Here is a 19,092-nt window from a genome sequence, read left to right as displayed (position 1 = left end):
TGCCATTGTATGTATAAATTTCGAGATTAGCTACAGCCATAGAGACTCTGCTTATCCCTGGGATTCCCAGGGATAATCCCCAATCATCGATTACAACCAAAGTCACAACAATTTAGTCATATTTTGATAATACAATAGATCCCAGCCCCATCCCAACCCCTCCCAGCTTAGGGATGTAATAAGCTTGGGCTTTGACATTGAAAGCCCCACAAATGCCTATCAACATCAATCAAAGGGAGGACACAGGACACAGGACACTCCACAGCCAACAGGAAGTTTGAAGCGATGTAAACGGACAACAGCAACAGGAAACACACACAACCAAAGTGATTCCGACTCAAGCCACAGGAGAAGTAAATCGAAAACCGAAATGCGAAATTACTTAAATTATTTTTACATTCCAGCAGAAAGCAGCAAAGACTCCTCTTTGGTTTCCTTGAAAGAAGCTTTTGTGGGCGGAGCATGCCAAGGGTTTTACCCTTGAACATTAATGAGCAGATAAGCGCTGAATATTCTCGGATTAATTAGCTCATAATCGGAATACAGAATTCCGAAAATACATACTTCGAGGCTGCTCCAAGTGATAAGCGAATCGAGAACGGAAGCTCTGCTTGCCGGATCAGTCTGCTGCAAAACTCTCAGTGCTTCAAATCGCTCTACAAAATGAACGCGTACTTCGTGTTGGCCCTGGTGCCGATGGCTTTGTGTGTTGCAAATAGTAATAGCTGGCAGCGCACTGGAGTATCTGAATGCGAGTCGGAAGACTCCGACTGGTTCCATTGCTGGGAGAGCAACGTGATGGAGGGCACCTGCACGGGAGAGCCGAATAGCGCCTGGATACGCAACACTGAGGTGTGCAACGGACTGGTGGACTGTCCGAATGGCGAGGACGAGTCGATTGTGCATTGCAAGCGGGAGCCAAGCGAATTGCAAGCCTGGTATTTCTACTGTGCCACGGGGGCAGTGCTTGAACTGTCGAAGAAGTGTGACGGAAAAGTCGACTGCTCCGACGGATCGGATGAGATGCCAACGATGTGCCAGCCCGCGATGAAGAAACCCCGTTGGAGAACCTGTAACAAGTATCTGTGGAATCCACAAACTATAAACTTGGCTCTACATTCCCGTTTTACTTTCAGAGATGGCTTATTTTTGTGCCGTCCAGGAAAATGTGCACCTGCAAAGAGCGATTGCGATGGTAAATACGACTGTCGCAATGGGTTCGACGAATCCATCGAAGTCTGCTATCAGCAGTGGCACAACGAGACGCAGTTCCAGTGCGGCAATGGCCGCATAATAGCCACTGAACTTACCTGCAATGGTGTTCACGATTGCATCGATGGCTCGGATGAGCTGTCAAACGTTTGTGGTACGGACACAGCCCCGAACAAATGTGTGGAGCCACCAGCGCCGCTCTCCTTCACACTGGACACCAAATATCATCGTGGCGTCAGAGGAACTAAATATGTTTTGCCCAACGAAGTGGTGAAGGTGCAGTGTATACCCTCGCATCGCTTCGCTGACAGCCTACGGACCGAGTGGAATGTCTGCGAAGCGAATGGTCAATGGGCATTCCGTTGGCCAATTTGTATACGATCGAAATATTGGGAAAATTAAAGCAACGAATATTTAAAGCAAAACTGACACTAATTACCCATCCATCATCCATCATCATCATTCAGCTTGAATCCCCCCCCCCATATCAAGTGTCTAAACTGATGACTTTCAATTAATCGTTTGCCTTTTGTGGCCTTTTATTTCAACGTTTGCCGTGGCACATGTGTCATCTGGGGAATTTCTAACAAGGTGACTGACATTCGCTCCATTATGCAAAGTTTTTCTTTTGTTGTGTGTGGCTGCAGACAGATGTATCTGTGTATCTGTATGTCTGTGACTGTAACAGGCAACGAATCGGGCGAGACAATAAATTAATTCACATGCAAGGGGCCAAAAGATGGATTTCAGAGAAATCCCCCAGCAATTTGTTCAACAAATGTTGGACTCAATCACTTAGAGCAGAGGCAGGACAAGGAGCAGGAGCAGGAGTAGGGGCAGGAGCAAGAGCAGCAGCAAGGAGCAGGAGCAGGCTTTCCTTCGTTGTGTTCTTTGCTGTTTCATCCTGTGTCTCGTCTTGTTCTGTGCTGTCATGGCATGGAATCCACCACAGGGATGCCTTGAAATCAACTTTACAATGAATACAAAACAAGTAACAGAAGAACGGAAAGAACTTGAGTCCTCTGCAGACGACGACTGCCCTGAGAAAAAAGCGAAACATGTCAATAGTTTTCTAGTTGCAGCAAAGTCTTCAGCTATTTCACAAAAAGTCAGACAGAATATTTGAAATGAATTTTCCTCTTGGGGTGAGGGTGGGGGTGGGGCTGGGGGTGGGGCTGGGGGTGGGGCTTGGGGTGGGGCTTGGGGTGGGGGTTTGGGTTTCCCTTTGCATCTGTCTCTGATAGTTGTCCGGGAAATGCATTTTCTGTGTACAGATCTTTCAATGTTTTGCATAAGTAGGAATTTCTGGAATTGTTGACTATTTCTAATTGACTTTTTAAATTGTTTTCAGACTGCAAGATTCGTGCTTTAACTTGTCATAGAAAAACCCATACCCATTGGTCTCTCTCTCTCCCTCTCTTTGACTCTGTCTGGGCCGCTGAAACTTTGTGGCATCTAAATTTAGATGGAAACAAAAACAACATTTGCACACAGCACAATTAAAACTTTAACGATTATATATGTTTGCCCTGCCAAATCGCGCAAGGAGGGGAGCCCAGAGAGCACGCAGAAAAACTTTTCAAATATCAAAATGCCCGGCATAAAGAAACTTTTGGATTGGGGAATGAGAGATTTCCAATAGCCAGCTTCAACATCAATATTGACTTGAAGAGAGCATCGCGTGGGACAGACAGACAGACAGACAGACCGGCAGGCTCGTCGTCCCTTGGCTGCAAGCGAATAACTTGAAGGACTCTTCTCCCTGGCTCATCTTAATGTTTGTTAAATGGGGCTTAATCAGCTTCTCTTCAGCTGTAGCCAAAGCCAGGTGAGATCTGGCAGAGATTTAGCGATGTGCTTGACAAATGAAAATATTCCGAGCCCTCAAGAGGAGAGGCTTAGCTTTGCCTTTGGCCTTTGCCTCTCTGACATTTAAAGTTAAATGAAAATCCCACAAATGTTGCCATTGGCAAACAATTTCTCATTTGAGAGAAGCGACAATGGGTTTCCCTGGGGGCTCTCTCTGAGTGGGAAGTATTCATCGAAAGAGTTCGTCAGGCAAGCATATGGTTTGGAAAATTCCAAGAGTGCAAAGGCAAAAATATATTTAAAGGTCTTAACATTTATTATTTATCCCCTTTATATCTTCAAGCATAAGTGTACTAATCAACTAAGTACAGTCTGCAGGCATCTGTTTCTCAGTTATGTTCTTTTGGAGCTAAGATAGAAGAGAACTTTAATCATTTATCCTCCATGAGGCACACCTTTCGAACTGCAATTGGCAAACTACATACGACACCAGACACAGAACGCTTGTAGATTTCTGCGAAATTTCATGTAATTTTCTGCCATTCAGTGGACATTTTATCATGCAACAAGTTCTGGGAACAGGAAGTTGGTTGAACTTTGGCCTTTGGCCTTTGGTCTGCTTCCTCTTTGCTTTGTGGCGCCACTCACTCGTATCTCATGCACAGCTCAGAGCTATTTTGGGGTCACAAGTCCAGGCCACATATAACTTAATGACTTGACATCATCAGCTGCTGAAATTAGTTTTAGCCAAGCATCAGAGAGGCAGAGTAAAAATCAGTGTGGGATTCAGGCAACCAGAAGCTGTGCAACAGCCTCCCCGCCTGCCTGGCTGCCTGCCTGCCTGGTCGGACGCCCCGGTGGGGGCGTTAAACCTTAATTTGACAGCGGGTCCTGGGATCCTGGGGTCCTGGAAGTGAAATAAAGTTGTCCAGGGAGATTTAATTAAGCACTGGCGTACGCTCAGAGATTCTGCCTGATATCCCTTTCGTTTGAAATGGGAAAATCCTGTTGACATTTGGAGATGCCGGACAATATTTAGTTTTATGCTGCTGAAACGTCATCATGTCGGGGGCTTAATGAATTGCCAGACAAGTGAGATGGCCCCAGCCACAGCAGTCCGGTTATCAGGTTAACAATGTCCTGCCAGCCGGCAGCTCCTGCAAAGTCATTTGAAGGACTCTGGTGGGCTGGTCTGCAGGAAGATCCCATTCCTTGATTGTTTGCCTCGTTGGCTTACAAACACATGCATAACAATTAATTTCCAGCTCCCAACAGGCTCCATGAACTGGTGCACTGTTTCGTAGCCCATGACCACCGGACTCAAGCATCGCCTCAGCCTCAGCATCAGCCTCAGCCTCAGCATCAGCATCAGCGGGTGGTTCATTGTGCTTAGACACGCCTCAAGCCACGAGCCACAGCCCAGCGGGTGGCAGCATATTAATTTTGTTTATTTCACTTCAATTTTCGCAGCATTAAGTGGTGTTGGTAATTGCCTCCATTTATGGTCATAACCGGGGCAGCATGGCCATAAAAGTTTGTTTCATTTTGAACGGGCTGCGGTGGTCCAGCCTGTGGGGGGGTCTTCTGCAGAATGCCCCACACATGTGCGGGATGCTCGGAATTGATTTCCACTTTAGCTTCCATTTCCAGTCTGTTTTCCACCAGCTGATAGAAGAAAAGGCTGGCAAGTCCTTATCGATTAAAAAGCAGTTGCGAATCGCTGCAAGATCAATGAAATGTTTCTACAAAAAGCCAGAGACATGATTTGATGCAAGAGGAGCACTCCTTGCCTATATAATTTTGTGTTCGAACAGCTGGGAAGCAACGTAAAATAGATTAAATACGAATTGACATCATCGAAGGCCTTACTACAACGCCTTTTGCCAACATTTCATAATGGATTCTTTGGAAAAAGCTTGCCCCGAAAGGAAAATGCACGCCATGGCGTCTGCTCATCATAGCAAATTGGTTGCCTTTTGCCTCGAACTGGAAATTGAATGCTTCAGAGAGAGAGTACTTCAAAAGGCCAGGCAACTGAAGACAAAACGTCTGAACGTTTGTGTCTGACGCCTGAAAATGTGCGATAAAAGAACATTTTTCTATAGAAATTCACACAAAAGTCTTAAGAGAGCGGCTCATCTTTTCCTTTGCTGCGAAAGTCCAATGACTGCAGTCGAGAGAAAGCCTGATGGGGGTGGGAAATCACATTGGCTGGCTGTCTGTTTGTCTGTCTGACAGTTTTGTGGCGGGGATAAGTAGATTAATTGCTGAGCATTTTGAATACACATAAGATGACAGTTGATTCAGCCACCAGATGACAAAACTGCTAAGAGGTATATGTTATATGCATTGTAAAGCCTGTGGGAACATTCTCACGAGTGAATATTGAAGTACGTGCCACCTGACGTATGCGCAATGTGCAGCCATCGACAAGCCCCCCGCCCAGCAAGTAAATGTATGCACGAGTATGTCTGTGAAACAGTGTAGCGAGCACGATGGCCATGCCAGGCAGCAGCTGTCAGACTCGTTTTGAAGTTTTATATTTCATCAAATGCTGCTGCCACATGTCGCAACTGGGCTGAGTGCCTGGGTCTGGGCGTAGCCACTTCGTTGGATTTTTCGGGGGTCTCTAAAGATATTATCAAGTTGTCAGGCTCAGAGAGAGAAAGAGAGAGAGACATGGACATGCATTCTCATTGTCTGGCGGCGAGTTAATCAAAAGATTAACCGAGACGTCGTGTCGGCTGTTGTAAACAACTAGGGGCTAGAAAATTTAATTAAATTTTCAGCGCAGGCTGCAGCCGAAATAAAAAAAAAGGAACACGAAACAAAATTAAGACGGTTTTTTCGGTTGCATGGAAGAGCGTGATACCTATTAATTTTGTGTGCAATTGAATATTATTTTTGCTGGTATTTATTTCTGGTATATTATATATTAGTATTTTTTGATATATTTATTTATTTATTCTCCTGATTTTCTACCCAAAAATAAGAATATACTTAATTAGCACTAGACCTGTGGCATATGATAGTTCCCTTCTCCCACTTATTTTGCTAAGGAAACCCGCACTTCCACCCACTTGAAATCCCCTCCCGCAACTATAACTACAAGGGGTATCAAACCTAACAACAAAAATAACGCCTAAAATAAATCACCAAAGACGAGCGGAAGGACACGGCGAAGAAGCAACCAGCAGAAGGCACAAAAAAAAGGAAGCCCAAAAAAAAAGGGAAGGGAAAAGAAAAAAGAAAACACCAACAATAGCGAACAGTGGAAACAGAAAGCAAACAGCACGCTGGATTTTTTGTTTGTTATCCCTTTGTCGTCTTTGGCCCCGCCCACGCTTCTCCAGACTTTTCCTTGCTGCGAATTTTGCGCTTGTTAAACATTTCACCCGCTTGGCTGCATCTGTCGGCAACAATGCAACGCCACACGCCCACCAAGAACTATCTGTGCCACCAAAACCAAAAACAAATGTCCACGCCACACCGCAAATCATTTGGATAAGGGGTGTGCATAAATTGTTGAGGCATGCCACCGTTTTCTTAGCACTGTTAGTGTTATTGCAGGTCCTTTGTTTTGTTTTAGCGGGAAAGAAAATAGAAGGAGAGCTTGGGATATTCCAGGAATCCCTCGGGACTGGACTGGGTCTGCCTTTTGGCATTATGATTAATTGTGGATCCACGTACCGAACCGCACCGCACCGCACACAAAGTCCACCATCAAAGTCAGTCATCAGACCTTTGGAGCCCTTCAACTGTTGGCATCTGCAAATTGCCTTAGCCCGAAAGCAGAGAGCAGAGAGCAGAGAGGGAGCTTAACCCTTGTCTTTGTGGAGTGCTCTAATAAAATGCAAACAAAACGTGCAAAATTTTGCAATTCCAAAAGAGAATTGTTCCGAAATGCATGAGAGAAATAGAACGAAAGGAGACGGACGCGACGCACGGGATGTGCAACCATGTTGATGAGGTGCCACGCACTCACGTGGCACTTGTGTCAGGAAACTCTGCTGTGCTGTTGACTGCAGCTTCTGTTTGTTCTCGACAAGGGGATGGATGGATGGATGGCTGGCCAAAGGAATCCCAGGAAAATGGTGTGCTGTGCGGGTAAATATTAATGGAGTAAATCCAAGCTCCAAAAACTTTTGTGGCAGAAAAGTTTTCCCCCGAGCGAGAGAGAGGGTCACAGTCAGATGTAATATTTAATCAGTTCCACAGTAAAAATTAAATTTAAGCGGATGATGGCGAAAAAACGGTTGACTGTCCGTGGGCGCACTCCATGGGGAGCAGACTCCAAGAGTTACAACGGGGCACGTGCCCCTGATTATCTGCCTGTCAGACTTTGCACATGACAAAATACACGAGAGGTTCGTACACACATCAAGAACAGAGAACAGAATGTCAAGTCGAAGGCCGCCGCCGCCGCCGCCTGACCGATGTCCAAACATTTGCCCACTCCACTAGGCCCTCGACTTGGCCATCGACTGGGTACATTGCTCTGGGGCTACCTTTTCTTCCAGTCAATTGCCTCTTCAATTGAGGTTTTCCCCTCTCATTATTTATTTAGATGTGTGCACACCTTGGGCACCGCCCAGCCCCAGGCCGCAGGCCCCAGACAAATGTGAGCTGTGGAATGGCAAAATGAAGTGAGAGAATGATGAAAAATGGCCAAGAATTTCCCCATTGATTGCCAATGAAATGGCAAGAAATTTAATTTACAGCGAACTTTAATTTGTACTGTTGAAAATACATTAAATATCTGCTATCTGCTGCTCGGCTGCTCATGGAACCTCATCTGGGTCGCAGCCGCACGCACTCGCTGCAGTTGCTGCCACTGGACACTGGATACTCCTCATTCATCTTGCCACATGCCAGAAAGCCGCATGAATTACGGCCCACACTCATATATGAAGTATGCGCAGCGTTATCCACTCCACGCAAAGAAATGGCAGCCGAGCAGCAAGCCACAGAAATAAAGGTCAATTAAAAATGCTTCAGTTCCGAAGAGCCTTTAAGTTGCGGATTTAAATTTATTTATTTGTTTACACAATCCCTAAATAATTCCCTAATTTACATAATCCCCGCTTTATTTATTCTGATTTTCCAATTAGCCTTTGGTTATTTTCCAAGGGGAAATCCACCAGTCTGGTGGTAGGATTCTCGCGGCCCAACACCTGTGCTGTGTGGTCGAATGCCTTGCTTTGATTCATTTTGGGGTAGCAAAAAGTGTTTAAATGTTAAATTTCTGCGCAATTACATAGAAAAAACATTTAAGCAGGGAATGTTAAAGCCTTGAACTAGGGGTTACCCTGTAAAAAAGAAGTTATTTGTAGGATTTAAGTTTCCCAAGGTATTTTCTAAACTTAGACTATGCACAAGACATCCTAAGAGTGAGCAGCAAAGGGAGTATCAATAGTTTCCAATTCATTTTTCAGCTGTACAATTTTTCAATTTTAGATTCTTGAGTCAAATTCCGTTGAAACACAACATACCCCACACAGGGTAGCAGAGGGACCGAAGATACTACGCCTCACAGACAGGGCAGGGCAAAGGAAAAAGGCGTGGAATTTTCAATGCTATTTACAATTGCGACGTGAGCCACCGCGCCCCCCCATAGGCGTGCCTGGACCCAGGCAATGGGGACTACGAGTGGGCGGTGGATGGTGGTTGGAGCGGTACTTGAAGGGTAGAGCGAGCGGCTGTCAGAGCATTAAACAAATAAGAATTATTTCGCCACCCACGCTTGGGCTTGGGCGTTGGATGGGTGCTGCTCCTGCCAGGGTTGTTTAACTAACTGTGCAAATGATGGCAACTCTGATTGAATCTCAATTAGAAATTGTCGCTGCTGCCTGCAACACGTTCCAATACTAGTGGAGGGGGAGGCAAATAGATTTGCCCTTTAATTAGATGCCCCATGCAGTGCACGAAAATGCAAGAATATAGCGAGCGAGTACAGAAATTATTCCACATTTTCCCTGTGCATTTATTTATGCAAATCTCTCGCTGTGCAGCTTCGGAGCTCCCCAAACTCCAGTTATGCAAATATTAACGAGGAGCAGCAAATATTCTGAGGAGCATTTGCCAAATAATATGACATTTATGCTTAAGTGAGTCAAAAAACTGAATTTAAGGGGAACATCTCTTAGCAATTTGAGTGGGAAGAATGGGATTGAAATCTCAAGTGATAGCTGGAGCAGAAATAATTGCTTGGTAGCCAGTTTTCGGGATTGCTTTAAATGAATACTGCACAAGAAAGTTATTGCCTGAAGCAAATACATCAAACTTGCACTAAAAATGCAGTTTCAGAGAAAATTAATTTCTGACATTTTTATTTATATTTTTGTTATATTTTTGATTCAAAATGTATTTCCAATTGTAATGCATTTTTAGCAGTAAATGTGTTTTTCTGCTACACTGAATTTTCCACTCGAAAATGTTTTTCCTTTATGGTTTTCCCATTGATTTTTCATTGCGAAAAATTCCATCGAAAATATTGCTTTATATATGAAGCTACAGGTAAATTTGATTTCTAGATATGAGATTATAATGATTTATTCCCAGAAAACATGCACATCTTCTCCTACTTAACGCCCCGAATTTCCTGGTAGTTTACCCTATCCCTTTTTCCCAACAATTCCAAGCCAAAAATACTTCAAAGCTTTGGCTAACATTTCTGCCCTCTCTCTGCTCTCGGCCCCTCCCACCTTCCTGTTTGTCTGTTTCTTGGTTAGCTCAATTTCATAAGCAAATACGAGCAATACGAGCAAATTTAGTCTTCATTAACAAGCTACCAAAAATATCCACGAGCACATCAAACGAAATCAAAGAATGCCGCGTAATTTTTGGTATTCTTTTTTCATTCTCTCGTTTTTTTTTGTCTTTTTATTTTACATTTAAATGTCGCTCTCGCGCTGACGTCAATGGCAGTTTTTTTGTTGTTGTCTGTAGAATATATTTTTGTGCTTATTTTTCATTGGTTTATTTGTTCAAATATTATCCCACACTCGATTTCCCTTTGTTTGGCGATGGGAAGACCTAAAGATCTCTTTTGTTATTCGTTTTGCGCCAAATATAATTTGAATGTCAACGAAATCCGAGCAGCATCTCAGTGTATATTTTTAGCAGGATATTCCCATATTGCTTTGCAGCTTCACAAACAGATTATGGCGCGTCCTTGGAAGCAGTGTCAGTGGCCAATAGTCTGCTAATTAAAATGAAAACTTTCTGGCCAAAAGTTCTGGAGTTCTGGAGCAGGAAACTACTCTTTGAGGAAACTACTTTTGGTGCCATCTGAGAGCCATTTGAGGCCTTAATTAACTGTCGATTTGCGCCATGGTTTTTGGTCAAGCACTTGTCGCTCACAAAACTTTAGCTGCTTGCCACTAAAAGTTGCCCAAACTATCCTGCTGCTCGGGTCATTTATCTTCCTTCTTGAATTAACATCCTACCACTCCACGGCTGCCATAAAAAAGGTTCATTTGGACCCATTCAGCCGGACATTGGCCATGTGAATTTATCTGTGCGTGTTTGGTCCATCGATTTGAAGTGTTATGGCCATGGCATCAGCACGTAGCCATCTCTAATCGACCAGAATGGAGCAGGGATAAGAAAGGGCCAAAAAGCAGCTCAAAGATGCTCTTACCCTGTTTGCAAGTCTTAATTTTAGACAAATTTCAATTATATTATTTGGGCAAGTCTCCCCCTTTAAAAAGGGTCCATTATTTTGTCATTTCTAGCCCCCATTTTAAAGGGGCGAATCAGCAGGTGGAGTGCCACTGCAGTTATCCTCCTTTTTGGGGGCTAATTAAATTTGCAAAAGCTTCTGCAACGGACAACGGTATCCTCTTCGAGTTTTTAAGTCTCCTCTCGACAGGGGACTCCTCCTGTCTGGCCTCTTGGCTGCTCTACTAATAAGAGAAGCAAATATTTCTTTTTGGTTTTTTTAAGCTTCTCCACCAGCCTGACCTTAGCTTATATGTTATATTTAGTCAGGGGGTCTAACAGGGTGAATTTATTTAGCTTTTGGTTCAACAAGTGCCGTCCCCCCAAACCCCAACCCCAACTCAAGAACTAAGGAGCAAAAACTTCTGGCAACTTAATACTTTCACGCCTCACCTGCCCCATTTTGCATTTTCTCCTGTGGCGTTTTGCCTTCAGTGAAGTGAGCAAAAAAAAGTGAAAAATGAGGAAATGCAAGTGGCAGACCCCATAAAAGGAGCCGCAAAGGAAAACTTTAATATAAAGTACTCAGAAAATACTCGTACTAATTATGCAGGAAGGTCGCTCTGGAGCCGCCGGAATGCCATGTATTATATTTCACTCTCTCTCACTCCCCCTTTATTTTCTTTGAATTTTGTGCATAAATTTTCCATTTTTAGTTCATAATCAATTTTGGTGCATGGCACCCGAGGGCAACATTCCAGAGACGTGACAAATTTTTATCACCCCATGATATCAAAGGGGCACAAAATGGAAGGGTGGCAGGGTTTGTGCTTCAGGGTTCGAAGGTTAAAATACCCTTAAAGATGCTCCTCCCATTGCATGCCAAACCCCTGCTGAAAGCACTTAGAGCCTCTGTTAAAGGGCACACAAAATTACATGTATACTCGTACATATGTAAATGCCTGTTGAGCTGCTTTCGTTGTGGGGCTGCCCTCTTTCCACTTTGCTCCTTTCTGTTTCCGTTCTTCCTTGAACCGCAATTCAAGCGAATTGCTCGGTTAGCAATTCAACTTTGAGTTATTTGATTTAATTAATGTGTTTTAAAAAATTTCACAGCACAATGCTGGGCGACACATGGCCAGAATTTCCGACCAAAACACACATATGGGAGTTCCGCCGGTCCACCAGGCCCATGATCCCATTTTCCGTTTTTTCTTTTATGGAATATACTTATTCATATTCATACTTTCACAACCATGTGCGTTAGTGTTTCGTTTTATCGTCTTTACAACCCGGGGGGCGCAACCACCCCTACAGTTGGTCCAACCCGGCTACGAATTTTACTTTTAAGCGGCGGTACGCACGCCGAACGCGCCGGGCGCGCCCAAATCATTATTACCCATTTTCAAATAGGTTATTGTACCCACCCCACCTGTTTAAGCAGGCTTTGTTCGCCGATATCCACTTCTGGGAGGGCACCAATACACGGGATTTTTTTTCTTCATTGCGTACGAGTACGTACGCGATGGACGCCCATATGTATGTGAACTGCCTCCGATTGCCATGGGCCGGGCCTTTTTATGATCCCATCAAAAGGCGCGCAATTAAGGAAAACTCCATATGAATTTTGAACAGTTATATGTTGCTGGGGGGGTGGCTGGAGTAGGCGCGGGGCGCGTGGCGCCTAAGCTCGCAATTCGTCAAATTATGTTCACGACTCGTCGTTAGTGGGGCAGCTGGCACCCAGCAGAAGGCATTTCAATCACACAAAAAACAAAACAAATTGCGTGTCAAACCAGGACACCCCTGCCCCCTTCCCCAACCACCAACACATAAACTTCTGCGTGATTGCCGCCTTTAAGCATTTAAAATGCCTTAATTTCTGGTCTCCATTCATCATTTTTACGCGGGGGCAAGCTTTCAGCAGGCTGAACAAATTGAATTATGTCGACTTTGTTCCCAAGATTTGGCGTGTCGTCTGGCCGAAGGGAAAGAAAATTATTGAAAGGGGGGTTGGCGGGGGGCATCCCTTTGGTAAAGGAAAGGATGGTTATGCGGCTTCAGCCGCATACTTTTTTGTTGGCTTTCAAGGCTGCTGCTGCTGCTGCTGTTGCCTTGGGACCACCCTTTGTGAGGCTACAAGGTTGAGGCTGGACATTTGCTGAGGTCATAGCCATGTCCAGGGGACACCAAAAAAGTTCGCTAAAGTTTAAGGACGAACTGGTGCCATATTGATATTTTTTATTTGGTTGGCGAGTACAAACCATTGAAAAGTCTGTTGAGAAACGTGAGACAATCTCGGTTTTGGTTTCATTTCTGGTTTTCTTGTGTCACGTTTTCAGCAGCATAAATTTGCACAGTTTGTGGCTGGTTGCCCATCTGCTAACCATGCTCGTGTTGGTAATCCTGTCCCAAAGGATGCTCCAGGCACATCACCTAATTGCCCTTTCGGCCAAATGGCTTAGGCCAAAAGTTGTTGTCAATAATGGCGCAGCGCAGCGCAGGTGAAGGCCCGGCCCCCTCCGTTAATGGAGAGAGAGAGACGCTGAACAGCATAAATATTTCACACCTCTTAACAGCAAAGTTGTGGAAAAGTTTCATGTAGCGAGGAAAAGCTGTGAAAAATGGCAGGTCGGCTGCCAAGTCCCCCAAGTCCCAAGTTCCCAAGTTCCCAAGTGAAAAGTGTTGGTTTCCCCTTGCGTCTGGGCTAGGTATTTGAATAATATGTCTAACATGATCGTGCGACATGGTTATTTGTGCTCCCCTTGAATTATTTTACAAAATACAAATGAAAATATTTCCCATTCGAAGCTGAAGCTATGCACTGGGGAATGCCACTGGGGACCCAGACACTCCAATCTGTTCACAGGAATGTGGAATATTGCAATTCGAATTTCGTTTCGGTTTTTGCGCTCAAATTATTTTCCCACTTATAACTGCAGTTGTCAGTGCGTCAGTGCGTCGGTCTGTCAAACGGATAGATAGAAATTCAGTCAGAAAAGCCAGATAGACTGGCTTCAAAGCCAACATAAAGTTTTTGTGGATGGGGAGGGGGAGGGGGATTGTGGTATAAGAGCGGATAAAATATTTAGTACTAAATGAATTTAAATGAATATAGCAACAAAGGGGTATCAAGGGGTAGAGTGCAGGCGAGCAAAAACCAAGTACGGGATTTTCAAATGTAAGTTCTGATGCCTGTGGTGTGCTCGACAAACGAAGCGAAGTGGAAGTAGAAGCAGAAGCAGAAGGCGATAATCTGCCATAAACAGACAGCGACAACAACAAGCGCACATATGTATGTACATATGTATGTTTGTATGCATGTGCAGTCAAAAACCGTAAGAGAGCGACGATGACTGCACTGCCGAAATCCAAGAGACAGCTCCGCGCCGCTGCCAGACCGAGCGGCGAAGCAGATAAGGAGGAGAAGGAGGAGGAGACAAAAAAGGAAGAGAAAGTCGCCGACACTTCTGCAAAAAAGCTTTAAGTAAAGGGAATATTTCGTTGTGATTTGTTAGCACTGGTACTGGTAATAAATACATATATTTACTTATGTTGTGTGTGCGTTTGTGCTCTGGTAGCCGTCTCATCCCCAACGGCCCGCCGCCGCGCGGGGCGCGTTAGTCGCCCGGAAATGCACACATGTGCATTTAATTCTACGAAAGACAACAGAAGGCAAATGTGGTTAACCAGAAGCAAGAGAAGCTCTCAGCTAAAGCGGTCAGGGGTCGGGGTCATCTGCTTACACAAAAACACAGACAGGAAGCCAATAAATGCACTGAGAGAAAATAAAACCGCAAGTCAAACACATACATATGTATATAAACCATACAGCAGGAGATTCTGCATAACCCTGAATGTGGAAAATGTGGAATTTTGCATTTTATATTCAATAAAATAGAAATTGTTTTGGATTTAAAAATGGACTCACATACCTCTATTGAATCTCCACCTTTGGCAACCAAAAGCTGTCAACAGTCATGTTAACTTTCATTTAAGCTGAAATTGGCACAAATTGGCTGACAAACCGAATATCAAACTTAATAAATAGACAAATTTAAATCGAAATATTGCACAAACATTTTTACCATAAATTGTGTAAAGGGTTTAGCTACACGATAGAGTTTCGCTTCCACTCAATTTATCCCAACATTTATGTGTGTGTTTGCTCTTTGCTAAAAAGTTTTCCAAAACTCATTCGGCACTCCATTCAGCGTTTCCCCCCCATCGTATTGTGAAGAGCAGATCTCATAAAGAACTTGGAATCGTTCAAGCTGAATGTCTGGAGAACAACAACAGAAAACAACAGACCACAGAAGGAAACTTCCACACCCACTTAAGCCATGTCATTTCAATTATTTTGGCAACTTTATGATCAGAAGTACGCCACATAAAAGCGACACAACAGAGAAATAATAAAAACTTCAGTTCTTCCAGACCAAATACCAGAAACAAAACATAAAATAAAAATAAAAATGGGGATGGGGATGGGTTTGGGCATGAAGCAAGTACAAGTATCGTGGAAGAAATATTCGCTAAATAAGTAAACTTAATTTGGCAAATATACAAAAACGCACAAATGCTGTCCAAGAGGCATTAAAAACTTGAGCAACCATGGCCCATGGCAAATGGCAATTGTTGGCATAAATATTAAATCAACATTATACGCAGCTCATAAATTTTGGCAAACACGAAAGGAGGGGAACGGCACACGACTGCCGTATTTGAGTACAAAAAACAAAATACAAAAAAAAAAAATGAAGTGAAATAAAATCAACCGCAAGTTTGACCGCCGTCGGAGGAGATTTATATGGCAGGCAACATGACGTATGCGCCACGTGGACTGCTGCGTGATTCTCCTTTAACATTTTGGGGTCCGCAATAATTTGCCCCCAACTCTGGCTTTAGTTTGTGTTGGCCCCTCCCCTCCCATATGCCATGTGCAATATTGAAATAATATTCACGCAGAATGTCAACAGGAAAAGGGGGAGCAGCAGCAACAGTCCAGTGGCCGAGGTGCAGTTGCAGACTCCAGGACCCCATCCTGGGGCCGGGACATTCTGGCATGCATGTAAATAATAAATATGAATGCCATCTGCAGGCGCCGTGTAAAGTGCTGCATTGTTATGTTGGCGCTTAATTAAAACAGTTTAAAGCTTGGGTCACATGGAAAAAAATGAACAAAATCTGAAGGAAAAGACTAAAGGATACTCAATACTAAAGTTTTTGCTTGTGAAGGTGGAATAGAGAAATGCAAGAGTAAGTCACGAGGTGCCAAATAACCAAGGAACACTCGCATAATGAGAGAAACAAAAAGCCAAAAAAATAAACGAAGCAGACAACATTTTTAATTTCTCAGAATATTTTTCAGTGGCACTAGCAAAGGAGAGAAAATTCTTTGTCCATGGGGGGGCTATGATTATGGCTTACGTGTTGTCCTCTTTCTCTACAATGCATGCAATCAGCATTATCATACTGCCATCTCCCATGTCCGGTTGGGTCCAGGAAAACTGCTTATGAAGCTCTTATGAAAGATTAAAGCGAATGCCAGAGGCTGGCCACTGACTGGCCACTGGCATCTGGCTGTGCTCTGATACCATCCGCGGTAATCCTTAAATTAATAAACAAGCAAATATTGCAGCCAGAACTCAATCAATGTCATTCATCATTAAGGCTAACAACACCAGCTGCAAATGAATTTTTCATGTTTCGTGCCCATTTTAATTCCGCTGCTAATAAACATTTTTGAATAAATAACAAACATGGTTTTCTGTGTAGGCGAGCCTAATGAGAGTCTTTTCAGAGTCAAAATCCAATGGATTAGCCCTGTATTACCGGGGACAGGGCCAGGGCCAGGGTCGAAACCCATTAATAATGCATCTAAGGCCAGCAGCAACTGCAGCGTGCTGATAAATGTGGCAATGTGCAACCAACCGAAAGCCCAATGACCACACACACACACACACACATCCCGGAGAACTAGCAGAGTGAGTTCTATATGGATATGGACATTGTAATGCCCATTTAATAGCCAAATAAAAAATACAAATAAAACAGATTTTCAAACTGAAATCAAATACATTTTAATGGACTTATCGGACGACTTGTGGGCGCCGCCTGCGAACAAATTCAACATTCTCTTCACATTCTACACATTTGTTTTCACATTTGGGTTATTCTCATAAATATTTATGGCTGGGCACTCAGAATTAGATTCATTCGAGGGTATCTGTTGACTGCGTCGCGCCTATCATCTGACATTATTGTTATCTTGTTTATTATGAATACTCTCGTAGTCGTACATACTCGTACATATGTATATTCGAATCCATTGCACAGCTGTTTATTCATTTGCATTTTAAATTTGTCAACCAACACGACGCATTCGATTCCCTTTCTCTTTGACCATTTTTCGTAGAATTCTAATACTACGCGCCCAGTCTCTGTTTTTATTTTCATTTCCTGGGAATATCTTTTCCCTTCAAATGAACTGGAACAGTGGGCGCACCGAATTACATGTCCCGTACGAGGAGGTGTGTGTGTGTGGGTGTGTGGGTGTGAGGTGTGCACTGGGACAGGCCTTCCCTTCTGTGGAACATGCCTTCGGCTTTCAGTAGGTGTCTCTTCGTTTGGCATGGCTTTGGAATGGGTTGTTGGCAAGCACTGTCAGATAATAGACTTAGCGACACAACAAAGAGACAAGAGCGCTCAGGAGGAGGGCGCCAGGACATCATTGTCCTTGAAACTTTTTTGCTGTGTGCCTGGAAAATTAGAAAACAAACTGGCTTTATTATTTTGATTAAACTTCTCCCAGACATTTTGTGTGTGGTCGTGCATAATGATGGGAGCGGAGCGGAGCGACTTTTTGACTGCGATTTTGCTTTACAAATTTGGAACAAATTTAATGATGTTACAAGTGAGGCAATAAAATGTTCAATGTAACAGAAGGAGATGTCAGCAGATTAGGAGTAAGAGCGGCAGAAATGTAGGTATTTCATTCGCCAGAAATATTTAAGTAATTTTGGCAATATTTTTCTTAGAATAATTCCCGGAATTCACAGGAAACTAATACGTATTTTCTTTTCCGCAACAAGCAATCTGCTAAACCGCTTTTCAACCTTTTATTGAGGCAATTTCAGCAGCCACAATCGTAAAATCTTTCGCAAAATCCTTCCTGGCCAGCGATTAGCTCGGCTTCAGGGCACTCAAAAGTTTTAGGTAAAAGTTTTTCTGGCGACCAAAGCTCACCCAAGGAGCGAAGAGAAGAGGGAGCCACCCGTGGCTAAGTCGCAGCGAATTCCTGTGCAGGTTGAATGTCCTTTTTGTCATTCCTCATACGTGGGGGAAAGGGGCTCCCTCCAGGGAGCCACTCTCCTCAAAGCCATAGAAAACATGCGGGAATAACGACCGACCAGGCGCCAGAGGCACATTGTCAGCTGCAGACGCAGGAGTTTTTGCAGGACATGGCCATAGTTATGGCTGTGGGTGCAGGGTGTCGCAGGCCCCGAACCGTTTCCGGACCCAGTCTCAGGTGCATCGAAAAAACAAATTTGAAACTTTCCGAGCATGCGTGCCACACACACACACACACACACACACACACAACGCATCCGAGAAGGTATTTTGATTGGCCTCCACCCAACCACAATTAGGCCTTGGGGCAGTGTCCATTTATGGAGTTGCTCCCTTTGGCACTGTCACTGCCACTGGCCTTTGGCTTGTTCTCCAAATCGAAGTTTCCTCCTCAGTACCAAATACAAATTGCTTTGCCAGCTGTTGCAACGGAGCCAAAGAGTTAAAGGGGTGTGAACAACTGGGGAATTTTGTGACTGAAATCCTTTCAAGAGATGCCCAGCATGCGCCATGGTTGAACCCAAAAGTGTAAGGCAGGACCAGGACCTGCAGCGAGAGTGGTTCCTTGGCGGCTGTGCACACAAAATGCAATTTTAGGGGGCAGCCCCTTTCACAAGGCAGCCCTAGAAAATGCAGGAAGAGTGTGGCAGAAGGGCAGGCAGAGTGTGGCAGACGGGCAGGAAGAGTGTGGCAGAAGAGCAGGCAGAGTGGGGCACAAGAAGGCACAAGTAAGCACACACTGCCACTATAAACATACTTATGAAACTTACAACTTAAAACTTAAATGATAGGAAGTAAAGGCAGAGAAGCGCGTTGCCTATTTCCTAGCGAAAACTTTCCAGACTTTGCCCCAAACAGTGTGCAGCAGCTGCAGGAGGGGGGGTGGAGTGGTGTGCAATGGATTTATATATGCTATACTCGTACTCCCTTATGTGTTGGCCTTGGCTTAGTAGCAAAATGCTAATAAAATAAAATAAAATAAAATAAAATTCCATAAACAATGAAGTGAAGCCTGCAATGTGGGAGAGCAATGAAGTGAAGCCTGCAATGTGAGAG

General features: G+C 44.1%; 1 protein-coding gene across 1 annotated transcript; it reads left to right on the top strand.

Annotated features, from left to right (window-relative positions):
• The first annotated feature begins 612 nt into the window (after positions 1–612).
• Positions 613–1,637, top strand: LOC111070062 (very low-density lipoprotein receptor-like). Its single transcript, XM_022360362.2, has 2 exons — positions 613–1,079; positions 1,137–1,637. The coding sequence occupies exons 1-2, from the start codon at positions 664–666 to the stop codon at positions 1,612–1,614; spliced, it is 894 nt and encodes a 297-aa protein (XP_022216054.2). The 5' UTR covers positions 613–663; the 3' UTR covers positions 1,615–1,637.
• Positions 1,638–19,092: the final 17,455 nt, after the last annotated feature.

The sequence above is a fragment of the Drosophila obscura genome, unplaced genomic scaffold (genome assembly GCF_018151105.1).
Source record: "Drosophila obscura isolate BZ-5 IFL unplaced genomic scaffold, ASM1815110v1 contig_4, whole genome shotgun sequence".
NCBI classification, from domain to species: domain Eukaryota; kingdom Metazoa; phylum Arthropoda; class Insecta; order Diptera; family Drosophilidae; genus Drosophila; species Drosophila obscura.
The sequence above is the reverse complement of the archived record's forward strand: the minus strand, read 5'-3'. Positions and strand labels throughout refer to the sequence as shown.

Coding starts and splice junctions, on each gene's coding strand:
- LOC111070062 (XM_022360362.2), top strand. CDS start 664: ATGAACGCGTACTTCGTGTTGGCCCTGGTGCCGATGGCTTTGTGTGTT. Junction 1,080..1,136: donor CGTTGGAGAACCTGTAACAA/GTATCTGTGGAA, acceptor TTTTACTTTCAG/AGATGGCTTATTTTTGTGCC.